We start from the raw sequence: 17,902 nt of genomic DNA, 5'->3' as shown, positions 1-17,902 counted from the left end.
ACGTCTAGGGTTTGACACACGCTATCCCCCCGTCAACTATTGACACACACGCCGCTAAAAAATAAATTTGTAAAAGGTGTCCTCCTTTTCAGAAACCCAAATCTGGTCAGTCTAGTTAAAATAAGGATTTCAAGTCTTTTAAAGTCTTAAAGCTCAAGTCCGATTCCAAGTCCAAGACAGTAAAGGTAAAGTCTAAGTCAAGTCGCAAGTCTTCAGTGATGTTGTCGAGTCAAGTCACAAGTCATCAGTTTAATGACTCGAGTCGGACTCGAGTCCAAGTCATGTGACTCGAGTCCACATGTCTGCAACATACAGTATAGTGTAATTCACCATATTATATTACCTTTGGTTTTTTGCTGCCTTTTTTCCTCTTCTTTTCTCCTTTTTCCAAGTACCCGTCGCTGCAGAATCAAAAGTCCAGGGGGTGGAGCTGGATCTAGATCCAACTCCTCCCACCGTCCATAGTTTCTTTTGGTCAGTCCAGGGGGTGGGCGGAGCTGCATCTAATCCAACTCCTCCTACGTGTCGCTTACGTTTTCCGACCAGGAAATAGAAATCCAGTAAATTCACCCTTTTACCGATCAAAATGTTCTTTGAATATTATTTAAATAACACAATACACATTTTTTTAAGTTTACAAGAAAACGTAAAAGTGGACAGGAATAATGATCTGTGATTGCCAACATAATAAAGTACAGTACATTTCTTAAATATGTACTATTTCATTTTTTTTTACCTTTAATAAAATTACTTTTTTCGTTAGAGCGGTACACTTCAGGTGTGCAGAATGGACAGTGGTATTTACTGCAACATGTAGTGCACTGCACAACTGAAAGCGTCTGTCCTTTTTTCAAAACCGTGATATGCATCTATAGATGGATGGAAAAATATAAATAGCATTATATTAGTTGTGAAGTTTTTCAGTGAACTGATTAATGAGGATCATGGCCGTTACATGCACACACTACTGAATTACCCCCCTCGACGTGTCCATGCGGTACCGAACAGGACAAGCATTACAAATTATAACTACAGCAAACACTAATTAATTTAACAGTTTATGTCCAATATGAAGAACACAACATACATAAGTATTTAATATATCTGTATTCTGTTTAGCTAACCGCTTGTCTTCTTGTGACGCTGGCGTGTGGGAGGAAGGAGGAGACACGACGAGCGTCTTGCGGTGAAACACAGAACGTTTAATACAAAAACACGCAAAGCCCAGCACAGATAATGTAAGCCCGCAAATGCGGAGGCTTACAGAGGCATGAACTTTAGACAAAGACGAGCACAAGACACTGCGCGAACGCACATTAAATAGGTTGTTAACACAGACCCTCGTGATCTCGAGACAAGGCACAGGTGAGACTACGAACACGCTCACAGACAACCCACACCCACGGAACTACTAATATGGACATAACAGCAGACGACATAACGGCACGCCCACAGGGAAGGGTCCGGAGCTGTGACCGTGACACTTCTAACATCAGTTTTTACCGTCACTTACTTAGACACCTAGATTAGATAAACTTAACAGTGGCTGTACGTGCAAACAGATACAGTCAGATTTAGTATAATCACCAAAGGAAACTAGTTACTAACATTAGCGAGATGAAAATTGGTTTATTATTAACCTACTTTCACATTCATGATTGTTCACAAATGAACGGCATGTGAGTAAATAAGAATAGCAATTTAGGACGACAACGGTGATTTGGAATGGCTCTAGATCTAGATCTAGATCCAGCTCCACCCCCTGGACTTTTGCTTCTGCAGCGACGGGTATCTCCCTTTTTCTCCCCTGAGCACCAGAGAACTTCGGTCTTTTTGGCATCTTTCCGGAGAGATGTCACTCACTCTATGGCGTTGTTTTTTTAGTAAGTAAGTAAAATTTATTTATAAAGCACTTTCTATGCCACCAAGGTTGCCCAACGTGCTGTACATGTTCTCATAAATAATGTGTAAAATACAGAAATACAACAATCAAAATAAAAATAAAATAAAATAGCATAACATACATCAATGCACCCAACATACCACAGTGTCTTACTGAACAAATGCAAGTTTGTATAAATAGGTTTTTAAACCTGATTTAAAAGCCGAGACAGAGGTAGCATGACGAATGTCAGGTGGTAGGTTATTCCACAGTTTCGGAGCGTACACTGAAAAAGCACGATCTCCTCTGAGTTTTAAATGAGCGCTGAGCGCTGCCTGATTGGAGATTGGAGTAAATCTGAGATGTAAGAAGAAGAAGAAACAGTAAAGAGGGGCGCAGAGCGAGCGGGGGGAGGGGGCTAATTTGACTAATATTATTAAACAATGAAGTTGTGATTATGTGGACTTTGTTTGTTTTCATATTTCTGAATTATTACTTTGTTAAAAAAAATTAAAAATAAAAATAAATAAATAACGCGTTCACGCGAGCGCCCCCCTGGACAGCCGGCGCCCCTAGCATTTGCCTATATCGCCTAATGGAAGGGCCGGCCCTGAGTCCAAGCAAAGTGTGAGAGAAATTACGCCATTTTGCTTATGTCATTTAAAATTACAAAAGAACATTATGATTTAGTACATGTCATTCTGATTAGCAGAAGGACTGTGAATAGTGTGATTTATGTAATGTATGTAATCATGTACTTGTGTATGTATGTGTGTATATTGTAACCTGCATCAGGGGAATGTGCAGAGACAGAAAGCACTATGTTATCTGTTATCCCACTGCTAGGAGCTGAACCACCAGCCGTTTCTGTGTACAACTAATACGTCAGCACCTTAAATCTGTAGCAAGAGAGATGCAGGTGCATCTAGCTTGATCTGCCAGTGTCCATCCTTTTCATCTAAAATGAAGAAAACTCTTCTCTGCAAGCTTGCTTTGAACATCTGTGTGAATGGAATAATGCTGACACTTGTTTGCTTTGTTTAAGCAAAGGAGGATCAAGACAAAGACTTAGAGATCCATTCTTTTTTTCAGTTATCACCAAACTGGTAATCCAGTTTGTTGGTTCGGTGACTGGAGTGAAAACATCTGCTTTCTCTAGCTTAGCTAATGTCTCCCTCAACTTATCCATGACTGTGAATCGGATTTTCCGGCAGCCATGTATAACTGGTGTTGCATCAGGGTCAACATGAATGTGGTGTTCACCTGGACACTCACCCAGTCCATGGAATATTTTAGGATATTTTATTCACTAGCTCCTCTTTTGTTGTCGGCGAGCATTCTCTTATGTCTTCAATGAGGTTATGAGGTTAATCTCTTGGCATGCTGCTCTACCCAGTACTGGGCATGCTGTTTGCCTGGTAATATAGAACAGCAACCTTACCTCTGCACGCTCAGTACTACATTTCAATTGGACACATCCGGCTGGTGTGATTTTTGCACCTCCATAAGCAACCAGTTTCATGTCTGTAAGATTTAAGTGCAGACTTCCTGGCATCTTTCCGACCTGTTCTAGAGGCAAAACATTTGCATCAGCACCAGTGTCAGGCTTGAAGTTAACTAGTACTCCTCTGATGAGCAGTGTTGCATGCCAAGCTTCATCATTTAACCGAGTGCATTCAAGACTACCAAACACTGATCTGACCCTACACATGCACAAAAAGACTGCAGTGAACATTGCACTGTACCAGCACTACACTGTCATGTCTGTCAATTGTCTCTGGTCTGTTGTATTTATTGTATTTATTGTAGTGTTTTGGTACTGTTGTGAAATTGTCCCATGTTGTACATTTTGCACGTTGTATTCTTACCCTGTGGCACTTTATGTCGTCTATTGTATTGTTGATTCGTGTTGCACCACGGTTCCGGAGGAACATAATTTCGTTACACTGTGTACCTGTACTCAGATGTAATGACAATAAAAAGCCTCTTGACTTGACTCTTGACTTTAGTGTTCTTCAGTTACCATGCTTTGTGTGTTTTAAGGTCTCTTCTAGAGCATGGATTCCTCCTTCTTTCTCCGGGCAGCCGTTACATTAATCTGCTCCCTGGCATTCAATGGCTTTGGTCAAAGTAAGCTTGGGCTCTCAGAGTAATTTCTCTTTAATGCTGAACTGTTCCATATCTGCTCTGTGTGAGGTTATCTACAGTGGAACAACGTGAAGTTCTCCTTAGCTTTCTATGCTGTTACCTCACTCCGTTTCAGCACACTGGCAGAAGCTTCTGACACCATGTTATGGTTCATCTTGATTCATGCGTTCATGTAGACAGAAGAAATGGGAGAACATAAAAGATACAGCCGATGTGTTTATTCACATCTAGCCCTAGTACAGAGAGTGAAGCTGTGTCCGAAATAGCCTACTACATACTACTGGCGTACTGCATGGTCCCCAAATCAGTTTGCAGTATGTGAATAAAAATAATTTTTCCAGTATGCAAAACATCCCCAGATGACATACTACTTCCGCAAAATATTCCAGTACGCGAACAGAGCTATCTTCGTGGTGTACTGCATCCCATCATGCAACGCTATGTTCATGTGACCTTGTAGTATGCTTTGCTTTTGTCGCATTCTGGAAACTACTGCATACTACTACGAGGACCAGTATGCAGTATCCAGTACATACTGAGTGCAGTATGCAGTATGTAGTAGGCTATTTCGAACACAGCCCAAGTCTCACAGCTAGTTTTAACTCTCTACCTCATTACAGCTCTACCGTAAACCTAGGGTTAGGGTGCTGCACCTTGTACTAGTTGCATTACCATAACGTAATAGAAACATCCACTTACCTAAAAAATACTCTACAATGACTGTGGTCACCTCCAGGCCCCTCCCTTTAGTTATGTTGACATAGATAAGCCTGTTGGAGCCCATGCTTATCATTGGCATGTGTGCTATATACATATTTACATGTGTTATATACATATATTACATATTTAACCCACCTATTATCTGCATTCTTGTAAAACAGCCGTGATGTTTAGGGTAACTTTGACCCTGGTGCATGTTTAATTGTTCAAAAGATGTCTGAAACCAAAAAAATCCTAACAAACAGTGTGAATATTTAATTACTAACTACATTACTAATTATTCTATCAATATTTAGTGCAATGGTGTTCCTTACTTGTAACAGGTAATGGTTCAATTAGGATCGTTTTTCATAAAAATGTGAAAATTCCCATGTTCAAACTATGATACCAAACACACACAACACTCTCATACACTTATACACACACACTCACACACATACACACACACATACACACACACAAAAACACACACACACACACACACACATACACAGACACACATACACACACATACACAGACATACACACACACACACACAAACACACACATACACACACACACACACATACACACACACTCTCATACACACATACACACACACACACATATATACATACACATACACACAAACACACACACAAACACATACACAAACACACACTCTCATACACACACACACACAAACACAAACACACACTCAAACACACACACAAACACACACTCAAACACACACACACACACTCAAACACACACACAAACACACACACACACAATTGTACACACACACACACACACACACACACACACACATACACACACATACACACACACAAATAAATAAAATAAAAATAAATTTTTTTTAAAAAGGGTCAAAAATTTAAAAAAGGGTCAAATTTACCCGAACAGTATCTATGTGATATAAACATGCAGGGGGTGGTTGCAAATAACTGACATTAATTATTTTCATATAATATGTTGATTATACTAATTAACCCTAGCAGAAGAAGTTTCATACTGAAAAAATTATTTTAAATAGTTTTCCTACATCTTCAAACTTTGAAAAGGGTCAAATTGACCCACAACACGATAGGAGGGTCTGCATTTTATATCTTGGTTACGTACTTCTACAAAGACAATTCCATAAAGCACCTAGAAATGGTTTGCTTTGCCAGTGGATGTGCTGATGCTGTCAACTACCACATTGAAGGGACTGTTCTGCTTAGAGGTAGAACTATGAATATGAACTGCTACTAGCTGGGCCACTCAATGGAAGATGCATTCCCTTTGGAGTCTTGGTCCTCCCAAGGTTTCTTCCTAATCCCAGCTATAGAGTTTTCCCTTGTCACTGTGGGCCCTGGCTTGCCCATTAGGGATCTGGACCCATGCATTTGTAAAGCTTACATTAAAAATACATTTAATAATATATTGACTTGACATTTTGGCTTTACATACAACAGTAATTAATCTATTTGGTTCTAGAATTAGCTTCATAGTTACATTTCTTGACTTGTACAGTTCACTATACATCATAAACATTTGGTTTTTATATTATTACCTTTTTATTTTCTTGCATATTATGAAACAGCAAGCATATGGCTTTGATTACTGCTTATGCGTAATGTTCTATTGGTACTTCAAGAATTTGACAGTTAAATAAACACAAAAGGTAACATTTGTCCATCTATACAGTGCACAGCTTCATAAATATCAGTTATAGCATTTCACCTGCCTTCTGTGAAATGTCAAATACTAAAATATATAAAATATTTAATATACTAAATATTACACTTCATACACTCATCACAGAAACACAGGTGTAGAAGTTTGTGGGAGGATGGCGCAACGTTATTATGACATCACAGTTACCCATAGTTACCGGCACAGTTACCCATAGTTACCCTATGTATACAAAGTCCTGTTCGGGTTCATTAGTTCATTACCATATTCCGGCAAGACGACGATAGGATCAAGAAAAGGCGCGTCAGGTCAAACCGATATTTACGCACAGCGATTAAGACATGGATCGTTCCCTTTCTCCTAAGGGTAAGTCACGCTATTTTTTCAGTATCGGTTTACAGGACGTTATTGAATAGAAAACATAAGCACATTTTTCCAAGACCGACTTAACCCAAGTTTTTTGGAGAAGCATGACTAACCTATGTTAGCATTGCTAAATTATCTAGCTAACGTTAGAAGACATTAGCGCCATTAATACTAATTTATTTTACCAGTACATCATGGGGTGTGGTGGTTAACGCTGTCCGGGTCAGGAGCATTTGACACGCAATTAAATTGATTATTTTTATACATTTCAACTGAAGGTACAAAGTTAATGAAATCAACACTTACTGGAAAAAGATAAATGGAACACATTCAACATTCAAAACATATTATTACCCAACGAAATACTCGAGCTCAGTAATTTCTAATCGTTTTAAACACCGCAAAATCATGGACGGATTGTTCTGAGAGACAGACTGCATTAAATATCCTACCTGCAGCAGAAACCAGAAAGGGCTACTGAACCACTGCTGTGCGTAAATGCGCACATTGTGATTAATTTAAAAACGCTCCTCCAAACTTTCCATATGCAGAGAAACTGCCAACGTCTGAGCAGTAGCCGCTTGTCCTTCTGTTGACTGCTTGCTCGCTTCGTAGCAAAGTGACGGCTGATATTGTACTCTTTGAAAACTGCAACCGTTTTGGCATGTCAGACATACAGCCGTTGATCGGACCTCCGTGAAAAAATAATTTGTTGTCCACTTGTTTTTTTAAACACTCGGCACTCCGTGTCCACTTTTCTTTTCTTTGCTCCGCTCATTTTTACCGAAGGGCAAAACGGCAGCAGGAAAGTTCCACTCCAACAGGTCAATGTGTCTGGACTAATGCGCTATATATTGGGGGAAACGAGGATATTGCAAATGAAAGGGTGAAAAGGGGAAATGAATGACGATTTTACTATAATTTAGACACGTTCGGCGGGTCGCATTAAACGTGATTTGTTGGGGGTGGCGAACGTAACACTCGTGACGGAGTGTTTTTTTCAATAGCCCTGAAATAAATGCTCCGGTTTAAAATTAATTCTCCCGTCAAAATAAAAAAATATTTTTAACAATTTATTCTGGGTCCTTACAGGACTGCGTTCGGGTCCGGATCCGGACCACCGTCCGCCTGTTAGTGGTCTATACAAACTAAATTGTGTTGGGTAATTTCCACTTCCAGTGAGCTAACACATCCTATCTTGCATGTATCTTGCGATCGCAATTACTACTACAAATAACGATACACACACTATATTTGCTTATATATATATAATTATGATATATAATTATCTGGTGTCTTAGTAGTGAAAGGCATGGGAGTTTAAAATAAACTCTAACTTCCGAAAAAAGGACGTATTCAACAAAATTTCACAATAGAGCCAATGGATGGGACTTTTAACTTTTTAAAATCCACCTCGCAAGTAGGAGCAATCCACCGAACACAACGCGAGCTGTAATCTCGCCACTCCACAAAACACCCCCCCCCCATGTAAAAATAAATGACCCCCAATATAAATGATGCATTATGTTGCTAATATTATGTTATATGGCTAATGTTAAAATAATCCTAATGTTACTTAAAGGTTACAAAAACATTGTGTTCTCTTCATTTTAGCTGAGGGCAAGGGGAGCAAGCCCAGGAAAGTGGCCCAGTTCAGGCAGAACTCTGTGGTGCCTGGACCCTCCAGGTGCAGGGACTGCAAGGCCACTACAAGCAGAGCCTCTTCCAACTCTGACACACCAAGTCCCAGGAGCAGAAAGATCAAGAGTGAAGGGGACAAAGAGGACATCACAGTTTTGGTGCCCGTTGGATGTGGTGAAAAGTCCACACACACCTCGTGGCCCAGTGAGAAAAAGAAGAGGAGGAAGCGCTCTGCCCCGACTGAAGGTCCCGTGGCGGCGTCCCGCTCCTCTGCAAAGCGAGGGAGAGAAGAGGAACCCCTGAGGCAGAGTAGGAAGAGAACAGGGGATGCTCCTCAAGACTTGGCACCCCACCCCATGGAGACGCAGGCGAGGAAGAGGAAGAGAGAGGAGGAGTGCCTAGGTCTGTCTAGAGTAACACCTTCAACACTACCAGCATTTTACACCTGCTGAATTTTTTTTGACTGAATCTTATGTTGTGCAAGGATATAACTTTTTTTGTTTCATGTAGAGAGCTTCGCTTCACGCTACACTTTGGGAGATCTCCTGGGCACAGGAGGATGCGGCGCAGTGTATGCAGGAGTCCGCGATGCTGATGGAAAACAGGTGAGCATCAGCACACAATACAAGAATGATTGTGGGACCTAATTTCTATTTTAGATTGTGATAAGAACTTTGAAGGAGCTATGCGTTTTCCATAGAGAGCCTTTGTTATTCACATGGCAATCAAGTGGTCAAGTTTAATGTGCCTTGACCTTTTTCCACTTTTTGAAAGATCCTGATTATACAATGTGATAAGCTTGACAATCTGTGGATGAGTATTTATCAGACTCCAGATTTATGAGTTACCCGAGAAGCTGTGGCTACCATCTGCAAGCCCTTAGATATGTTAAATGTATTGGCTGTTTTGTGTAAACAACTTCACTTGCTGTGTTTTTCATGTGACCAGATCGCCATTAAATTTGTGCCAAAGTCTGACAAAGAGGAGTTCATCACTGTTGTAAGTCCAATATCTTTACTTACGTAATATTGCAACAATGTCTGGAACTTTTTAGATGGGTAAAACTGCAAAGGGACTATAAACGCAAAGCTGTTAATTTTCCATTCAGTGACTCCTCCCAACACAAAAGGAAAACAGTTCACTTTTTAGATTCAGGTTTCATCTAATGATTGGTACCAATTCAGATCCCTTTCATGTTAACCTGCTAACCATAATTCCACTATAAAACTTCAAACCCATACTAACCATGAGTTCCTTAATTTTAGCCTGGCGAAACTCGCAGTCTCCCCATAGAGGTGGCTTTAATGGAGATGGTGTGTAAGCCACCTCGTTGTGAGCATATTGTGGAGCTCCTAGAATGGTTTGAGTGCGAGGACTGCTTCATCTTGATTCTGGAGCGACCCATCCCGTGCATGGACCTGTTTGACTTCTCGGTCTTGCACCAAGACCAACTGCCTGAGCCACAGGCACGACTGATCATGCGTCAGGTGGTTCAGGCTGTCCTTCACTGCCATGACCGTGGAGTTCTGCATAGAGACGTCAAGGAAGAGAACCTTCTGGTGAACCCAGACACCCTTGATGTCAAGTTGATCGACTTTGGCTGTGGCGATCTGCTTACGACCGGACCATACAGGCTCTTTAAAGGTTATTCACCATAGGAATGAAATGTGCACCTCAAGTTAAAAAATGGGATCAAATTAGAGACTATTATAAACTTTTTATTTTGTTACTGACTGATGATTCTCTCTCGTTGTCTCAGGCACTGAGGTATACCGCCCACCTGAATGGCTGGTTGACGGGGCGTATGAGGGCCGTCAAGCCACCATCTGGAGTCTGGGTGTGCTCCTCTTCAGTATTATCTGTGGACATGTGCCCTTTGAGAAGGAGGAGGATATTGTTGAGGCAGACCCGTGCTTCAAGGGAAACCCATCCAGAGGTGAAAAGGCAGAAGCATCTTTAAGATAACTAGAAAGTCTAAATTGCAAAATGATCATTTATGTAATTATTTCATCTGGTAATGTAATACCACAGATTGATAAAATGGACTAATGAAGAATGGAGAATTGGCAATACAACATTTTGTAACCGTCTTAAAATTATAAAAAGACTTGTTCAGTCTTTTTTGTTAGTGATGGAGGATTCTGTACAGTTCTGTCATTTTAAAAACATTGAATAAGCCATTAGAACAGTCAGATCAGAAGTTTCAGATGGTAACTGATTTTCTTGCTCAACTAATCTCGTTGCTACACACACAGAGTGCCGCCATCTGATAACATGGTGTCTGCAAAAGGACCCTGAAAAACGTCCTGTGCTCGAGGATGTTCTTGCACATGAGTGGTTTTTAGAAGGACTTCAGAACTAATTCAGGTTAGACAGGGAGTGTAGAGGTAAATGGTACTGGGCATGAGACTAGAGGACAGTGCAAAATTAAATTGCAAGGTGCAGTGTAATATTGGATGAGCTTATCAAGTTGTTGCTTATGGACCAGAAAAATCTGGGTCAGGCATAGTGTACTATATAACAATTGAATGCTATAAGTGGTATATGCTTATATGTAGTACTTTATTAATCGAAAATGCAATTTAGGATTGTACTATCTGTACTGTTCCTCTATTTATTCTGAGTTCTAAATGGTTTTTTTCCCCCCAATTCCATAGATTCAGTTTTGAGGACCACATAAACCAGCAAACCTCTGGACAGCATCAGAAGGATGAGCAGCTTGAGTGTTTGGGACAGTGAAGATCCTGCCTTCCAGAAATAAAAAAAAATAATGTGCAGTTTGTGGTCCATGCCTTGGATTTTATTTTAGAACAAACACTTACGCAATTGCTCAAACAGAATGAATACTGTCTTCTTGGATATTCTTCAAGTGAACTACTAGAAACTGAAATGAAACTGTTGGGTAATATATAATGTAATATAATTGACATTGTCTAAGATTCTTAATGTGTTAGATTGAAGTGCACTTGGTGAATGTCAAGTTGGGTGATATTAAGTTTATTATGAATAATATACACTGTTCAAAAAATGTCAGTCCAATTTATTTATATAGCGCATTTTACAACACATGTTGTCACAAAGCAGCTTTACAATCGTATGGGTCCAGATCCCTAATGAGCAAGCCAAAGGTGACAGTGGCAAGGGAAAAACTCCCTATGATGGTGGGGATTAGGAAGAAACCTCGGGAGGACCAAGACATTTGGGAACACATAAAGGGAACACTTAAACATCACAATGTAACTCCAAGTGAACCACACTTTGGTGAAACCAACCTATTCAGTTAGGAAGCAACACTGAATCAATTTCAGCTGCTGTTGTGCAAATGGAACAGACAACAGGTAGAAATGAGAGGCAATTAGCAAGACGCCTCTTATAAGAGTGGTTCTGCAGACCTTTTCTCTGTTCCCATCCTTTCTGGCTGATGTTTTGGTCACTTTAGTTCTCTCACCATAGAGGTAGCATGATGCGGTGTCTACAACCCATAGAAGTTGCTCAGGTTGTGCAGCTCATCCAGGCTGGCACATGAATGTGAGCTGGGGAAAGAAGGTTTGCTGTGTCTGTCAGCACAGTGTCCAGAGCATGGAGTAGATACCAGGAGACATAGAGGGGGACGTAGGAGGGCAACAACCCAGCAGCAAGACCACTAACTCCTCCTTTGTGCAAAGAGGAACAGGAGGAGCAGGTGCCAGAGCCCTGCAAAATCACCTCTAGCAGGCCACTAATATTCATCTTTCTGCTCAAACTGTCAATTTAATGGGTTAAAAACCAAATAGAAGATTCAACACGAGTTTCAAAATCTCAAGTCTGTCAAGTGTGTTGCAGATCCAGACCTGGACAGACGTCCCAGGTGACCCCGACCTGTCCCAACAGCCCCACCTCCTCCCTCCAACGACGCAACCCCAAGACCAGCGAAACCTCTTCCTCCTCCGAAGCACCCGGTCAGCCCAGTGGCGTCGCACACGGGATCACGTGACGTGCAGGATGCGACAGACTGGCCAAGCCGAGAACTGATGGTCTGCGACAGCGAATCGTCCCTGCCCCCGCCTCCAGAGGAGTGGTCGATGGTTCTGGCAACAACCAACGATCAGGTGACGTGCCCAATGGTGGAGGTGGCGGGGCAGGACGAGCCTATGCTGGTTATGAGAACATGGACTTTAACGGACTCACAGAAAATCATAAAGCAATCCGGACACCCCAAGGACGTGGGGGGCTGCAGGTTTGCGGATGAACTGGAGTTGTTTTGCCGTGAGTTCAGACCGACATCACATGAGTTGCGACGTCTTCTGTGCCTGAAGCTGGAAATAGATGTGGCTGGATGGACTGGCCAGCTAAAAACAGACGTCTGACCAACACAAAGTGGACACATGCATAAATCCAGCTAAAGAGGGTGAGTAACCAGAGGACACAGAAGCAAGAAAAAGAAGCGCATCAAACATACCTAGCCAAGCAAAGCGATCTTCAAAAGTTGGCAACCCAGGGGTTGACTGGTGACGATCCGGAAGGGTCAGGTAAGACAAACTGTTCCCATGCTTTGCAATGAAGAAATGCTTTCGCTAACACATGCTGATGGTGTTGATAATGATTAAATGCTTTGCAATGAAGAAATGCTTTTGCCTATAGACGTAGATGACACGTAGGTAAAGTGATTAAACCTGCTACTGAGTTTTTGCTAAATAAATGTGTTTTGCCATGTGACGAGACATATGAACACATTTGAACAGCATATGCACTCTGTGTGCTGATAACGCTGATGTTTCCCACAGCAGAGATAAGCGAGCTCCTATCGACAGCAGACGCCTCTGAACTGTCAGAGCGGGCGGGAGCAATATAAAGGGAGGGGGTATTACTGCTAAAAATTTGGCAGGCCACCAAATGCATGCTAAGTTATTGTGCAAACCTGTTTTCTGTCACAGGTCGGTGTAAGGGGCCTTGCTTAAGCCATGGGAAGGTCTGCAGCACAACCTGAAACCAGGGGATTGGGTGGTCGTGAAGGGTTTTTAGGAGGAAGAGCTGGTGAGCACAGAGGCTGAGTGCATGGAGTAGGTTGCATCCCAGCTCCTATAGGGTGAAAGGAGGGTGTTCGGGGTGCCTCAGTCGAGTGGGAGGAGTGCAGATTTGGTGTGCACGCACTCCAAGCACAACAGCTGTCAAGAAAGGTCAACGATCACCCACCATGAACCCTGTGCTCTTGCTCATCCTGTGATGGAGCACAATGCTATTAACGATTCGCATGATAACATCTCTGACATAATAGAATTATGTTGATTATTTAGATTTTATTCTGTGTACCTTGTTTGCTGTCTCTCCTGAGTTGTGTCTTGCAGGAGCGGCCCTTACACCTAAGAACCTCACGACGACGACCAATGACATTCTGCTAAAATGTTCTGATGTTGATTCTTATGATTTCTCTGATGTTGATTCAGTTAAATAAGTAATCTTTCAAACAATGTGGTAATGATGTAACTTGTTTGGCCATCCATGGACTTTCTGTATGTGACGCTACGATCGAAAGCCTGCAATGGAGTGATCTGAAGTTGATGTACTTTGTCCATAAAGGACAGAAAGGAGGGAAATATGATGGAAATTTTATGATTTCCCTTTATGCCAGGCTTTCTTAGTATATATTAAACACATTAGATGTATATGTTAGGGCTCTTTGCATATATGTGTGTTAATCATGGCACTGAAGCCATCCTCATGGGTTCAGTAGGCCTCAGGAGTGTAGTGCCGTCTCTCTGGACGGCCTCGGCTCAGTCCTAATCTGATGTTCCTCTGGTGTTCCTAAACTGACCTCGCTGGAAGCGCCGGCCGGTCCCCCCTAATCTCAACTTGAAAGGGGCTACGGCGGCACTCAGTCCATCATGCCATCACGAGGATGCTGAGCGTGGATGGGACATGCAAGGGGAGAGGGCAATATACATTTGTTAAATCATGTGTGATTTACGTTATGTTTACCCAATCATATTCTGTTAATCACCTCGTGGACACTGTGTGTGCTTATGATTAAATTATAAAAGAGAGAGTTTGGAGAGGGGAATTAGCTCTTTGTGGCAGACGCCTTGTGCGTTTGTAACAGGGGTTTCTGGAATTAATCCATACTTGCTTAATTAATCCATATTTGCTTAATAAATTTATTTTACTCCATCTTAAAAAATAAGAGAGTACCCAACTGCTTCTGACTTTTATTGTGCTTAAGAGTTACAGAATTTCAACCACAATAGTCTTTCCCCCGTGGGACGACTGGAGTCTTTGCCAAGGTATGGGATAATGCAAACGGGTCAGTTGCAGCTCGTTCGCTGCGTGTGTCCTTGTCATCGAAGCGTAGATGCTGCATGATGTCCTGGAAGCGGTTTAGCGACATAATCTTGATGATGGAGGGCACTGCCAGTGTTGCAGACCATGGGTCATGCACCGCTGGAAGCCGGACAGTCCCTCGCAGGATGAGGATTGCAATGAACGCCATTAGTTCAGGGAGGTCCATGAACCAGTTTTCATGCTGTGTCTGGTGTGCATGCTGGACAGTCCACTCCTGTATGGTCTGAAGCATTTCCGAAGAGATGAAACAGGAAACTAAGTGACAACACTTTTCTGGCAAAAGCAGTTGGCTGTCCATTCGTGGGATGGCATTCAACTGGGCTGTGATGCCTTCCGTGATGTCTTCTGATATGTTCCCCACACTGCCGTATTTTGCCGTCTCCGTCAGCTGCTCGCGTGTCTCCATGCGACCCCTCTTTTCTGGAGGTGATTAAGTCTCCTCATCTACAGGACCATACATGTTTGAGATTTGATTAGTGAAAGGTTGAAATAATGTGAAATTCACATATTTGAATTATAATTCCAAAACACCTCAATAAGCCTGTTTTGTACTTATGTAGGATTGTTTTCACACTGCAGAAAATAGCATTTTGATTAGTCAAAATAGCTCTGATTTTTTAAACCTTATTTGAAATAGTTTTTGTCTTTTGAAAAACTGCCACTAGGTAAAGATATTTACATAATTTTATACAAAAAGACCCTCAGCTACTTGAAATAGAATAATATTCTAGAGAAGGGAGAAACTGTGGTCCTGCATCAACAAGACCACCGTTTCTGCTTCTGCCTTGAATCCTTTCATTTCATTAAATCTACCACCAGGGCAAATGTCACTTCGCCATCCACTTGTGTAGGAGCAGGTGACTCCAGACAGACTGTTGGAGCAGCTCCCCCTAGTGCTTGGCCTAACAGCCCGAGCATCGTGCCAGCAGCTTCTCCACCTCCCTCTGAATCTCCACACATGTGGAATGCCAGGACTCGTCTGCCACCCATCACCAACCTGAGTGAAAATACTAAGAAGCTCCTCCAGCAGGGAGGAGCTCGTGAACAGGTACACTTGTGGGGTGGGGAGATGGCTCTGTTCTGCTCCTTTCATAATCTTAATGAAGAATCATTTTGGCAGTTCTGTTACTGTTTCTGTTTCTAAGGCTCCTCTCGTTTAGATTCAAATGGAGGATATTTCGATTGACCTGGAGGTCTCTGCTGCTGTTTCTACTGTGACCAGTGCTCCACCTTTCTCCCGAGGAGCTGCTACCCCTGAGGATAACATCAACGGTGAGATCAGCAGGACACCAGTAACAACGTGGATGGGTGAACAGGCTTCAAGATCCCTCAAGATTGATCCCAGATCTACACCCCATAATTCTGACATGTGCATCTACTGTGAACATGCAAATAAGTGTTTTTTCCAGAGCTACAGAGATGCTTTGGTGCAGGTATGTGGGTGCTGGAAAAGTGTCTTCTACGGTTTGTGTCATGTACTGTATTGTGAAAAATTGCATTAGCGATAGTTTTAGAATTTGTTTTTATATCCATATCAGAGATCTGTCACTCGTGATATATGAGGAAAGGAAAACTGAACAGAGGGATGGAAAGGAGGAAAAGAACAGTGAGGTTCAGGGAATGGCACATAGAAAAAAGAAGAAGTGGTGGAGGAGGTGAGGTGTAGATATGAACTTTTACATGGAGCCGTTCTCTCTTTTTGAAATCTCATCTGAGGAATGGAAGTGAGACTTTGAGTATAATTTATGAAAGCAGCTGTGTGTTTCCAGGCATGGAGATGTGTGTATTCAGCCATTAAGATGTGCAGTGCAGTCGTCCTTCCCTTACAAACAGGATTTGTTCTGCGTTGTTACAGGCTTCTATGTTTCCTACCTTGCGTTGGAGCACGATGCACTCCACATGCCAACATCTGCCCAGGACACAGATCAGCAGCTTGACGTACACCTACCTGTTGACTCAACGAAGGAGCAACAGAATGTTCCATTCAATTGAACTGCAATACAAAGTGCAAAATGTTTTTTGTTTCGTTTTATTATGTAGAAGTTTAATGAATATGGAGTTTTGAGTTGTTTATCAGTTTGTTGCCTTTTGTGATTGTGAAATTAGTAGTTATTCAGGTGGGGGCACGTTTACACCATATGGTGGTTGACACAATTTTAAGATGCGAGTAAAGGCACTGTGAGTTGATGGTGTAGGCAAAGCAAGTTTAATTATATACGTATATAATTTATACAAAGCAGTAAATTAAAGTGCTTTACACAGGAAAAGGAGCTTATTACAATCCGAGATCTATCCTTGGGAATGTCATTGCTAAAAAATATAATGAATTTAAAAAAATAGAAATTGAAATCAATTTAACAAAATCAGACCAACAAAAGTTTTAAAATAATAAAAAATAGATTGAGAGAAATAAGACATACGAATTAAAGACGATAAAATAATCAGAAAAAGTTTAATAATACTGGAATTAATGCCACATTTTAGTTAATGTTTCAGTACCTACAAAATATATACAATATCTACCCTGAACCAAAGGCCTGGCCAAACACGGATGTTTTTAACTTTGATTTGAAACCATCTAGCATTGCAGCTCTTTGTAACTGGGTGACAGAAGCAGCAGACAACATGGATGGTGCCGTGTTCTCTTTAATGTCCATATTCATGCTCAACGTGCACAACACACACTCAAATATATTAAAGAAAAGAGGAGAGCGCAGAGCACTAATAGAAGTGCGTAAAGCACAAGCGTCACTACTAACTTGGCGTCTGTGCAGGACAGCGGCAGAAGACGTCACACGCAGCCTCACTCCCGACAGGCACAAGGAATGCACAGCACCGACCTGCAGGACCTGTGGGCTTGTAAGGAGTGAGAGGGAATTAGAGACAGGTGCGTGTGATAATCAGTAGGTGGGGGATTGTGACCAAGGGAGTGAACGATACACATACACACTCGTTCGATACACATATTAATAATATAACTAGGGTAGCGTTCTTTCACTTGCGCAACATTGCCAAAATTAGAAACATATTAAATATTAGTGATGCAGAAAAACTAATCCATGCATTCATATCCTCTCGTTTAGATTATTGCAACAGTCTCCTAGCTGGATGTTCTGGTAAATCGATAAACAAACTCCAGCTGGTTCAGAACG

General features: G+C 41.7%; 1 protein-coding gene across 3 annotated transcripts; it reads left to right on the top strand.

Moving 5' to 3' along the window:
* Window positions 1–6,711: 6,711 nt before the first annotated feature.
* On the top strand, window positions 6,712–11,263 carry LOC143475229 (serine/threonine-protein kinase pim-1-like). Of its 3 annotated transcripts, none has more exons than XM_076973010.1 (7): window positions 6,712–6,794; window positions 8,409–8,837; window positions 8,946–9,040; window positions 9,384–9,434; window positions 9,701–10,079; window positions 10,195–10,371; window positions 11,093–11,263. In XM_076973010.1, exons 1-7 carry the CDS (start codon window positions 6,770–6,772, stop codon window positions 11,113–11,115), a joined length of 1,179 nt encoding a protein of 392 aa, XP_076829125.1. In that variant the 5' UTR covers window positions 6,712–6,769; the 3' UTR covers window positions 11,116–11,263. The 3 variants fall into 3 exon arrangements, with proteins under 3 accessions (XP_076829125.1, XP_076829123.1, XP_076829124.1); XM_076973008.1 differs by having other exon boundaries at window positions 10,691–11,263; XM_076973009.1 differs by lacking the exon at window positions 11,093–11,263 and having other exon boundaries at window positions 10,195–10,537.
* The last annotated feature ends 6,639 nt before the right edge of the window (window positions 11,264–17,902 follow it).

This window comes from Brachyhypopomus gauderio, chromosome 14, assembly GCF_052324685.1.
Source record: "Brachyhypopomus gauderio isolate BG-103 chromosome 14, BGAUD_0.2, whole genome shotgun sequence".
NCBI lineage: Eukaryota > Metazoa > Chordata > Actinopteri > Gymnotiformes > Hypopomidae > Brachyhypopomus > Brachyhypopomus gauderio.
The sequence above is the reverse complement of the archived record's forward strand: the minus strand, read 5'-3'. Positions and strand labels throughout refer to the sequence as shown.